Source organism: Carlito syrichta, unplaced genomic scaffold, assembly GCF_000164805.1.
Source record: "Carlito syrichta isolate Samal-C Ts95f unplaced genomic scaffold, Tarsius_syrichta-2.0.1 Scaffold111608, whole genome shotgun sequence".
NCBI classification, from domain to species: Eukaryota; Metazoa; Chordata; class Mammalia; order Primates; family Tarsiidae; genus Carlito; species Carlito syrichta.
Genome location: NW_007055704.1, coordinates 60,262 through 71,740, shown reverse-complemented (window position 1 = coordinate 71,740; position 11,479 = coordinate 60,262). Strand labels below are relative to the sequence as shown.

The window sequence follows — 11,479 nt, the reverse complement described above, 5'->3', positions numbered from 1 at the left end:
CGGTGAGTGGCAGGGTGGGCGCACAGCACGCGCTGCCCACCTTCCCAGTTCAGTCAGGAGCGCCCGTCAAGACAGGCTTTAGCGGGGGGAGAGCCTGCCCTCAAGAGCTCAGAACTTGAAGTCTGGAGGAAATTGAGGCACCGGTTGGTTTTTCCAAGATTTTGCCAAGGAGGGAATTATCTTGGGCATATGGAATGTTGATCCTGCAAGGGGGGAGGTGCTGGTGGAGACCCGTCTTGGAGAACACTCACTGCTGGATTTGGCTAAGAAGGGTGGAAGAGGATCTTGTGGGACAAGGAAAGCTCTTGAGGTGACCAAAACCGCCCCATACTCTGTCCAGCAGGTCTTCGGGTGCACTGGGGGTCAGTCCCGTGGGCTTCCTCGGGGGTGGGGGTGGGGGTAGGGGCAGGCCTCACATCGCTCCTGAAGCTTTCACATCTGTGGGTGCCAAGAACTCAGGTTGGGAGTGGAGACAGCAGCGGACACCAATGCTTTAAGAACAGGTGCTGGCCAGGCACGGTGGCTCCAGCCTGTCATCCCGGCACTTTGGGAGGCCGAGGTGAGGGGATTGCCTGTGCCCACGGGTTCAAGAACAGCCTGGGCAACTTGGCAAGACCTCATCTCTCCAATAAATCAGAAAATTAGCCGGGCGTGGTGCCACGCGCCTGTCGTTCTGGCTACTTGGAAGGCTGAGCCGGAAGGATCACCAGAGCCCAGCAGAGCGTCGCTGGGGTGGCCACGAGTGTGCCACTGCGCTCCAGCCTGGGCGACTGAGTGAGACTTCAACTCAAAACAAAAGAGCAGCTGCTGTTCAGACTGTCCCCAGAGGCCACTGCAGAGCCCAGGCCAGGACGGGTGTCTTTCTCCATGGCATCCCGCCCTGGCAGGTCCCACATGTGGGTCCTCAGGTGAGCCGGGCTTGCCCTGACACGGACCTCCCTCCGCAGGAGCTGAGGAGCCAGAAGCAGAAGATCGTCTCGGAGAGGGAGCGGCTCCAGGCCGAACTGGACCACTTGCGGAAGTGCCTTGCCCTGCCTGCACTGCACTGGCCTCGGGGCTGCTCGAAGGGCTACCCCAGGTGACGGTTCCCCTCGCACCAGGCCGGACCCATAGTATAGAAATATTATCTATTTTGTTACCTTGAATATTTAATATTTTTCACTGGGAGGTTTGAAGCTTAAAAAGGAGAATGTGCCATGCATGAAGCAAAGGGTTCCAGGCTCCAGGAGAGAGGACGAGCTCACCTTGACCTTGATGCAGTTGAGTCCCCCTTGTCCTTCAGCACAGCCAGTGTCGGACCCCCGGAGTTTTTCTTTCTCGAGGCGGTTCTTCCTCCTTTCCCCACGTCGTCATTTGCGCACCTGAACGAGAAGGCTCCATTACCAACACTAAACCGGACTGCTCTAGCCCCGGTGTGGACGCTCGGACCCCGCCGGTCCCGGTCATTCCCGTGCTGCCGTGTGTCCACGCCTCAAGAGCCGAGCGTGTTTTGGTGGCAGCCATGGGGTGGGTCGCACTGCTCCCAGGAGCGAGGCTGGCTTTAGCTGAAAAGAGGTAGGGTGCAGTGTAAGTAGAAAGGGCTTATTTGTTTCAGTTACTTTTTGGCAAAATTTTCCTCAAAGCAACAGGTCCTAGGAGCGCACAGGTAACCCCAAAGCTTTTCCCTGGAAAAGCTTTTTCTGCAAGATAAGTTGACTCCAAAGCCTGAGGTCCCTTTTTCACTCCACGGGGGCATGTGCAGAGCTCTCTGTAGACGGATACTCACACCCAGCAGACTTAGCGCCGTGGGTGGGGCTTTCCTACAAACGTCAATTTTGAGAGAAAAGTCAAAGGTGCTTCAGCCTTGTACTGTGTATATATATTAAAAAACAAAGTTTTGTATGTTTTTATTACTTTAATTATTGTTATAAAAAGCCTGCCATTTTTAATATGTGGTTTGGGGGATTTTTGTTTGTTTGTTTTTCCTGTTTGGGGGTTTTGTTTTTTGTTTTTGTTTTTCTGGGCAAAAAAAAAAAACCAACTTGCTTTTAGTGTTTGTACTGCTGCTGGTCAGGACATTAAAATATTGAAGTGTTTTTAAAAATTAAAGAAGAAGAAAAGTGAAAGAGCTTCCTGCTGGCGCCTATGAGATCATTTGTAGTTTGAGTTCACCAGAAGCTGCCCCAGAAAGCCTTGCGACACTGCTCACCGCTCCCACCCCAGGGCTAGGGCTGAGCTGACAGCAGGTAGAACCCGTTGCTATTAAGTCAGGAGGGAACAAGATAGAGCCTGTGTGTGACAACCACATGCATACTCAGGCTCGAGCTTTTTTAAAACCCTCTCAGGAAGTCAGCGACTTCTGCGGTTGGACCCGCAGGTGCAGAATGGAACGGGAAAGGCTTGATTTAGATGCAGAGCTCTGAAGGCCTAAGGGGGGAAGCAGTGCGCTGAGCCCCACCTTTGAACTTACTGTGACAAGCGCAGGCAGAGCCAGGAACAGGGCTCACACGCTGAGGGGAAGCAGTGGTGAGTCTGCCCCCCGTTCTGGCAGTGTTGCATGCAGAGCTAGAAGGCTCTGATGGGCCCTCGCCAGAGGCCACGGCAGCCAGTCACGAATCCAGGGTGGGACAAGGGCACGAGCCGGGCCTGGGGCAGGGCGGCTGACCTGTGTGCCGGCTGCTCGCTGCTGTGACCAGCAGCCAGGCCCTCAGCCCGAGCCCTTGCTGTGCGGAACAGCTTGCTGGCAGCTGGCATCGTGTCCCTTTATCTGCCCCTGCACAGTTTGCTTTGTATGTCTGCCAAGAATCTTCCAGTTATTAGCAAACTCAGACAAATGTGCCGCCAGTATTATCAGCAGTCAACAAGCGCCTTCCTCTCCACAGAAGTGACTAGAAGAGAGCTCCATGGGCTGTGCTGGGGGCCCCCTCCCCTAAGAGGTCAGCACGTGCCACAGGTGTTCAGGGCGAACCGCTGCCAGCAATGAGGGCAAAACAAAACCTCACTGAATTTCTCACTTAAAATCTACTTGTGGTTTCTGGTCTTGAGGCTTAAGAGTCACAGCTTAGCACTTCCCTCCCAGGCCTTCATCACAGAAGATGTCTAGATGCTTCTGCTAATTAGCTTTGGTAATGGCCTTGGTTGAGTAAAAGGAAAAAATAGATCTAATAACTTAATGGAAGAGAAAAGCACAGCCCATCCCTTCCCAGCCAAGGGAAGCTCCCTTGGTTGGATTTCTTGTTAGGGGGAGAGTTCATGGCACATGGAACAAAGGATGCACCATTAGAGTGGGCTGCCTGGGTGGTGGCTGTGTCGCTGAACTAGCAGGAGCCATTTTGTCCCCTCCTGGGTAGCGCTTCCACCTGGCCCCGCCCCTCAGCACCCACTCTGCATCACTGTTCTCCCACCCACCTGGAAAATCTCTGAATACTTTTGTCCTCGAGAAGTAATGACAATCAGAGAACACGAACACAAGCCAGTAAGGCGGGAGGAATAAGCCAAGAAAAAGGTAAGAAGGACATCTTGAAAACAAAAGTGCACTACTAGGACAGCACCCAGCAATGGTTTTTCTCATCCACCAATTAGTTTATAACCCGATGGCATTGTCAGATAATGCTGAAAGGACACAGTACCGTCCAAGTCTGTTTTCAGTTGCCCTAACGCAGATGGACAGGCATATGAGACCTCTGCAGCCTCCTCACTATGTCACGTAGAGTACATCACGCTTGACCTCAGCTATGTCACCCAGGTGACATGACACCTGTCCTCAGCTGTGTCACGGAGTAGTACATCATGCTTGTCCTCAGCTGAGTCGCACAGAGTATGCATCACACCTGTCCTTAGCTGTGTCACGGTCCACAGTGCCTGCCCTCAGCTGACTCTGCAACTGTGGTCCTTCAGCTGGCCCTCCCCGCTCCTGGGGGAGCTGCCGTTGTCTTCCGCAGAGCTCTGAGGGCACCTTCCAATGCCAAGTCGTCGGGTTCCTCGTCTGACCACATCTTGAAACAAGTTGCATTTCTGTCTCACATAATCAGAGCCAGAGTGGCATGATAAAACATCATGCTTCTAATCCATTGTCTCACGTAAGTGACCAAAATAGGACCGTAAACATTTGAGTTCTAAATCCGAATCTTGAGTAAAACAGTTGACATTCACATTCTGAAGTGGAAACATAAGGACGTTCAGAGAGTACTGAGAGACGCACCTTCCGCAGGGGATCAGAACGCAGGGAACCTGCAGTTGGCAGCAGAATGGTATTTCCTCCAGCAGCTCAGTGCTGCAGGAGCTCAAAAACTAAGCTCAAGTTCCAACCAGCTCCCCTTGCCCTGAGCCACGTGTTTAGCTAAAGTGTAGGAAATCCCAGGGCTCACCACAAGATGGCAACGGCCCGACTGTTGCCCTTGAAGTGTATAGTAGCCACTTAGCACAACCTGTACTCTTCCAAGTAACAAGCTATTGACTTTCTCCTTGCAGTAGCCTGTCCCCACCTTTGATCCAGTGCTTAACTTAAACTCCGTACCTCTGCCTTGACCTGAGGAGGACCGCGCTACCGGTGGTGTTCTTTTGCGTGTAGCCTGTGCTTAACTGCTAGGACAGCGAGCCCACGTGAGGGTGGGGAGGAACACCCGTGCCTCGGTCACTCTGGGGGCAGTCTAGATGCTGTGAAATTCAACCTGTTCTAAGTGTACTTGTTTGAATTGTATTGTAATATTATTTGTTGAATGTAGTAATTAGGTATTTATGAATATATTGCTGTAATTTCTGACAACATCCAAAAAATAAAATCTTCCTAAATCATGTTAAGAGGAAAATCTTTTTTACGTTATAATAGGGCCAAAAAAGGAGCTCAGCAACTGGTAGCTTCACAGGTGAAACATGAGGAAATGAACCAAGCGGTTTCATGCTACAAGACCCCCCAGGTGCAAACCAGAGGGTCCCGTACCTGCAGCCGTTCAAATGGCGCCTTAAGTTAGAGACCCCGTCTTCTGGCCCCAGGCCTCCGGGCCAGACCCTTTGGTGCCCAGCGTTAACCAGCACCTGCTGGGGGGACATCAGGCAGCCACATGGAACAGCACTCACGCAGCCTGGATGCCAAAGGGCCGATGCCAGACAAGCCCCCTGGGTGAGCCCGTGGTACACGCGCACTCTTGGTTCCCAGATAACATGGCATTGCTTCTGACCCAATTAAAAATCAGCTGGTTTCAGAAGCTACTCTGCATGATGCAGGACAGTCCTCTGTCCTCTCCCCTCTCGAAGTCATGCAGCTTGTCTGAGGGACCTGACAACTCCAAATCGCTACAGATGAGTCAGAAGTAACTTTAATTTCTCCGAGCCACTGTCCCTGCAACACAGCTGTCCCTAAATGCATCGAGAGTAGAGTTGAAGAGAGAACATCCTTGAGTTGTGTTGTAGGCTTCCCTCGCGGGCATGACACACGCAATCGGTTTCCGAACTTCCTCTTGCTAAGCAGCCCGTTAAACCTCAGCAAAAGCAACCGAGAGGCCAAGACACCAGCGTGGTCTGCAGTTCGCAGTCAACTGCCCCGCGCCTCTTTCAGCGGTGACCTTGGCCACAGGGCCGTCCTTTCACTGGTAATTATGTAGGACAAAAACCCAGAGTCAACTTGGGGTGACACATTTTTATTGTGGGTTGGGTGTGGAGGGGCAGCAGAGTCGGCATCTCAAGCCAGGCCGTCGGCTGCCCTCGGAGGGAGAGTCCAACTTGCCCAAGACATCAGAATCAAGACGGAAAGTGCCCTCGGCTGCATCACCACTCCTGCTGCTTGGACACCTGACGGTCACGGAATACCCACCGGTGCCTGACGGCTTCACACAGCTGGGAGAACAGCATTGCCTAAAGCTTTTTCCTAACTGCAAAACAGGAGGGCTGGCTTCTAGAAACAGCTGTGCACTTGAACGTTTTGAGGGCTAATCCCAAGCCTGCTGCTTCTCCAATGTTACGAACCCATGCCTGCACCATGACCCGTTTCTCGCACATTCACAAATGTTTCCAGAGCTCCAGAACCACGAGTGCCTCCTCCCTGTCCTATTTGCTCACCTCCCAGCAAGCCTGGGGCTGTACACACCACAAGGTTCCCTAGAAGTCCTGGGACTGGGTGCTCTCAGAGGGCTGGAGGTTTGTGCGGAGCTTGTACATGTGGTTCAGGGCCTGTGTGAGGAAGGCCCCGCTGGTGTTGATCTCCATCAAGGTCAAGTGGTCCAGCTAAAACAAAAGAAAACAGATCAAGCTGGCCAAGGAGTTTGATGAGGAGGAAAGGTACGCTACTGAATAAAAATAAGAAACCGGTGAGCCGAGAGAAAAGCACAGCCAGTGACCCGCTGCGTGCAGAGCCTCCTCGCTGGATGCCGTATGCGCTCCACAGCGCCAAAGCCCCCACAGAAGAAGCCCTCTGGCACCCACCTTGGCATGCACCTCCTGCTGTGTCACAAAGCTGTCGGCAGACACTCGGAGCTTGGCTATGCGCGTGTCCCACGTATCCTTGACCAGGGTCCGGATCTCGTCTGCTTTTGGGATGTTGTCTGAAGCACTGAGGAGGCAAGGGGCGGAATGAATCGGAAGCACGCGGGAAGCTAAGGCGGCTCTGGACAGAATGGCTTTCTTCAGGCAAAATACCCCAGCTATTCTAGACCCAGACAACCTGCTTTGCTTTGCTTTCCATTCTAAGATGAAGGATTTGTAGCAGTTCAGCTTGGTGCCAAGGACGTTCCGCGCAATCCACACCAAGCTATTCTGCTCTTAATGACCGTCCCATGAGAGGCTACTGCCCAGGACCTCTGGTTGCCTAAGAAAACCAGGCACTGGAGCATCAATGTAGGTCACCCTCCGTCTCAGACACAGCATCCTGGGCTGTATCATCTCCATCCAGAACAACTGTTTCAAGGGCTGGCTCAGAGGGCGTGACTGCTGGTGCTCCTTATGGCGTTGGGAAGATGCCAGCTCTGGTGGGCCCTGGGCTCAGCCCTTAATAAGCATCTCTATCCTCACAGAAGCCCTGTAGAGTAGTGATTGCAAGTTCCCAAAATCGTAGAAGAAATGGTGAGCACAGAGTTTATGCAGTGAGTTTTATTTATGAGCCGAAACATGTGGGTCTTGTGTTCTGAACAGCAGGTTGAAGAATGTAGGACCCAGCTCCTTGTCGGCTGAGCTGCAGAGGAAAGGTAGCACTAGGTCCCTTAACCAAAGGCATCATAAAACAAAGTTTCCGATAGAAACTGAACACACAGCAGGTTGAACTTCCAGAACCAGCGGTGAGCAGGCTCGCTCACCTGGCTGACACCAGCTTCTTACCTGGTCTGTTTCCAGATCCTCTCCCTTCCAAGCTACTGTCTCCACTGCCAAGCAGTCTCACAGACCCTGGGGACGTGCCCTCACAGGGGCCCTCTAGGCCACAGGCTCAGCACCTCTGTGCCCCTGCTCTCACACACGCGGAATGTCGGCACCCGTGCTCGCCCAGACACACAGGCGCCCTTACTGCCCGAGCACAGCCCGCTTCAGCTCAGGGCTCTCCCCTCAGCCCACCACATGGAGTCTCCCACTCACCTCTCCTGCACGCCCTTCCCTGGCACCCACCAGGCCTTGTTGCAGCCGATGGACTCGGCGGCACTGGTCACCGCTGTTTCCTGGCTAGGGCCACATCTCTCCCCCGCGGGACTAATTCCACTGCCAAGTGGAATGCTCAGTGCATTGCTCATTTTCAGCTGAGTGGGTGGACAGCAACCTTGTCTTGACCTGAACACAAGTCCATATTGCGGGCCCGAAGTTTTCCTTTAAGTTCAGGGTGCCACCCTGTAGGCCCTGCTCCCTCCTGCGATTCTATAGCTCTGTAACAGGCAGGTATAGTAGTGGTCCAGTTTTTAGTTTTTGTTCAGCTCTTGAGCCCATGAGGGAGCTTCAAAAGCTTAACATCTTGCAAGTGACATTTCAGCATCTCCCAAGCAAAATGACCCACACTTGCCTGCCTTCTTTACCAGTTTCATTCATTCGTTCGACAAATGTGGGCACCAGGCCCCACGCCGGGGGCACGTGCCTTCCAGCCACAGCCTCAGGACAGGTGGGGTAGGGAGTGGTGGCACAGTCAGACACATGATGAGACTGCAGCTGGCAGATGCCACACGATATGCAGAGTTGTGGTCATTCTGGGAGATCTTAGGCTAAGTCAAAAGACAGGCGGGGACAGGGAAGGGACGGACTCGATGGGCGGAGGGAACGGTCTGTGCCAAGTCACGAGGATCCCAGGATGGGTGCAGAAGCAACAGGAACAGGACCAGGGTCCAAGCCCTCCAGAGTCAGAGGACGGCTATAGAGAGGTAGAGGGAGTGGCAGCCACCAGGCAGCGCAGCCATGAGTACCACGCTTGGGACTCGAGGGCCACTCTGGGAAAGGCTCCAAGGATTTCAAGCAGGGGCTGGAAAGAACACCACGGCTGCAACGTGAAGACGGGAATGCAGATGGTAGGCGCCCGCAAGGAGGCAGGCACCCGGGGAGGGGTTCCCTCGGCACATTGTTGCCATGAGTGGGCCTCCCTGTGGCTCAAGGGCAGAGGCAAAGGGGAGCCTCTGGCCTTTCCTGCAAGGGACACGCAGAACCCAAGCTGCATGCCTGAGGGGGAAAAGGAACGCAGCTGCACCACACATGGCAAAGGCCATGGCTGGAGAGGACAGGCTCCACGGGCCCAAGGTCAAGCAGCAGGAGGTGGAATAGGAGCCTGGGATTCACTGAGGAGGGAGGGAAAGGAGAAGGGAGAGGCACAGAGGAACGCATGGGGAGAGACAGACAGACACAGCGCCCAGCATGCGTGCATGCCCAGAGGTGGCCTTCTGGGGTCACCCTGACCCGAGAAGGCGGGCGGCCATGCGGCCACTTCCCCGGCATGCACGGGGAGCCAGGCAGGCTGGCAGGCCTCCGGGTGTGCTACTTACTGATTCAGCAGCAGCTTGGTGAGTTCTGTGTAGTAAGGGCTGGGCATCGGGGTGAAGGTCTCCTCCTGTCGCTCACGGTCCCTCACCATCTCCAACTTCTCTGGAATCAGAAGTTCAGGTGTTCACCACCATGCTCATCAGACAGTTTGTCACCCCTCCAAAGTCACCAAGTGCCTCTAGGGTCTGTGTGACAAACTAGCAGACACACGAGAAACTCCAGAATAGCATTTGTGTCATTAACTAGACGATTCAAAGCCTTCTTGAAAATGTCTCTCAGAAAGCAAGGGAAGGCTTTGCTGTGGTTGCTTTGGCCAGCAGAACGCACTCCAAAAAGAACGACATCAGAGTAGGAAGTTCCTTCTTCGGAGAAAGAGCAAAGGGCTTTACCTGATGCAGGGAGTGGTCACAGTGATCCGCTCAGGAGATGCGTTTCCACCAAGCCTTGTTAAGAGGGGCGAGACGCCACAAACTACAGCCCCTTGGCTGAGGGGGGGTGGGGGTGGGAGGAAGATGTCCCAGGGGGCTGAGCCACCGAGCCTGGGAGTGGCATGCTACCCTAGGGGGGCTGAGTCCAGCATCTGGAGTGGCAGCTGTGTCCAGGGCCCTGGGTGTCAGCCCCGTTCTCACACACGCCCAACTCCTCACCCTCTCCCAGTCTTACTGGCCTGAGAAGTCGAGTGTAGACAGTGTGACTAACGGATACACACACAGCAATACTGTGCTGTGAGGCCCCACCTTAGAGCACTGTCCACGTGTTCTCAGGGCCCTTGGTGCCGTCCCGCAACCCTGGCACAGTCCCTGGCCCTTCTGCCCTCTCTCCACGGCCAGCCCCTCCTCAGTCCCCCGCCCATCTCTCACCTGACACCTGGCTGAGTGGCTCCGCACCCCCACACCCCAGCCTCAGCGGCTCCACCCTCACCTGCCGACCCCACCCCAGCAGTCCTCACTCTCCGCCCCTCCACGTGGGCCAGCTGGCTCACAGAAGATGCTCCCCAGACACCGAGTCTCCAGCTGCCAAAGCCTCATGTTTTCTGCAACACGATTCCAGGCTGTGCACCTCTGCCATCAACTTCCTCTCCTCCCATCCACCGCCCACTCCTCCCCCAGCCACTGCCACCAAGGTCGCGGCCTCCTCTGCGCCCCCGCACCCAGAGGCGCCCCTCGCCTCCACATCTGCCAGTCAGCAGCCTCCCCGTGCCCTTCTTGTTCAGCTTCTGGGCCAGCCCCAAGCGTCCTCCTCCCGTGCTGGCCACCCCTCTGTCTCTTGCTGAATTTTGGCCTCTCAGTGAGCGGGGGGTGGCCAGAGTTCAGCTCCACCCCGCTCCACGACCTAAACTCACACCCCAGCAAGCTCACCCAGCCTGGTTCAGACACCATCTGGGTGCCCTGGATGACTTCCGAATCACACCTCCTGTGAGCCCCCTGCACCCAGACTCCCACCTCAACAGCCACTGGCCCCGTCACTCCCACCTAGATAACTAAGACACTCCAGCATAAGGGTTCCAGTGCCAACGTCTGGTCCCACTGCAGCCTTCCACCTCTACCCCTCTGGGCCTCGAGTAGACAGCCTGGGCAGCCATCCTTCACGCTCCCCGTGGCTGGGCAAGCAGCCAGGCCTGCTGCTGCTTCCTCCAAAGCACACCTGATGCCAGCGGCCACACCGTCCCACTCTTGGCTCTCGCCTGGATAACTTCCCACCCCCCTCCCCAACACAGACTCTGTCTATGCAGCTGTGATCCTTTTATTCATTTATTTATTTTTATTTTGTTTCTGTTTTTGTTTTTTGAGTTGGAGTCTCACTCTGTCACCCAGACTGGAGTGCAGTGGCCGCTCCCGGCCACCGCAGCCTCGACCTGCTGGGCCCCGGTGATCCTCCCGCCTCAGCCTTTCAAGTAGCTGGAAGTACAGGCGCACGCTACCATGCCCAGCTAATTTTTTAATTTACTGTAGAGATGAGGTCTCGCCAAGTTGCCCAGGCGAGTCTCGAACCCGCGGGCTCAGGCAATTCACTAGCCTCAGCCTCCCAAAGCGCGGGATTACAGGCTGAGCCATCAAGCCCAGCAGTCCTTTCATTTTTTAACATCTGAAGACTACTTCTGTTCATAATGTTCAACAAATCAGAAAGACTAAAATCACCAAGTTCTTGTCCAGAACCTGGAACACTGGGGACCTGCCCATTCCTGGTAGGCCTGCAGAGGCCCAACTGCCTGGAGGACCAGGTGGCAGCTTCTCACAGAGGTAAGCACCTTCTGTCCTAGGGCCAGCGGACCCACTGCTCGAGGCATTTACCCAAGAGAAATAAAGACACCTACCCACAGCAAGACTTAGAAGAGAAGGCTCATAGCAGCCATTAAGAATAGCCACAGCTGGCTCAGCCTGTAATACCGTGCCTTGGGAGGCCGAGGTGACTGAATTGCCTGAGGTTGTGGATTCAAGACCCACCTGGGCAACTGGCGAAACCTCATCTCTACAATAAATCAAAAAATCAGCCAGGCGTGGTAGCGCACGCCTGTGATTCCGGCTACTCGGAAGGCTGAGGTGGAAGGATCGCCGGAGCCCAGTGG

At 54.7% G+C, this 11,479-nt stretch overlaps 2 protein-coding genes across 2 annotated transcripts in view; one reads left to right on the top strand and one right to left on the bottom strand.

Annotated features, from left to right (window-relative positions):
* The window catches only part of LOC103273001 (genetic suppressor element 1), a gene marked incomplete at its 5' end in the record, with an annotated part of 20,053 nt that extends 15,279 nt beyond the window's left edge, over nt 1-4,774 (top strand). Inside the window, 2 exon segments of the mRNA XM_021718465.1 lie at nt 1-6; nt 948-4,774. The exon segment at nt 1-6 is cut by the window's left edge and continues 104 nt beyond it. Coding sequence (XP_021574140.1) covers nt 1-6; nt 948-1,082 — 141 coding nt within the window.
* An 825-nt stretch (nt 4,775-5,599) lies between these two features.
* GINS2 (GINS complex subunit 2) overlaps nt 5,600-11,479 on the bottom strand; it is a 10,649-nt gene continuing 4,769 nt past the window's right edge. Inside the window, exons 3-5 of the mRNA XM_008070461.1 lie at nt 8,916-9,015; nt 6,397-6,523; nt 5,600-6,198 (exon numbers count right to left, since the gene is read on the bottom strand). Of these exons, the coding sequence (XP_008068652.1) occupies nt 6,073-6,198; nt 6,397-6,523; nt 8,916-9,015 (353 nt within the window). The 3' untranslated portion in view covers nt 5,600-6,072. The remainder of the gene's footprint in view (nt 6,199-6,396; nt 6,524-8,915; nt 9,016-11,479) is intronic.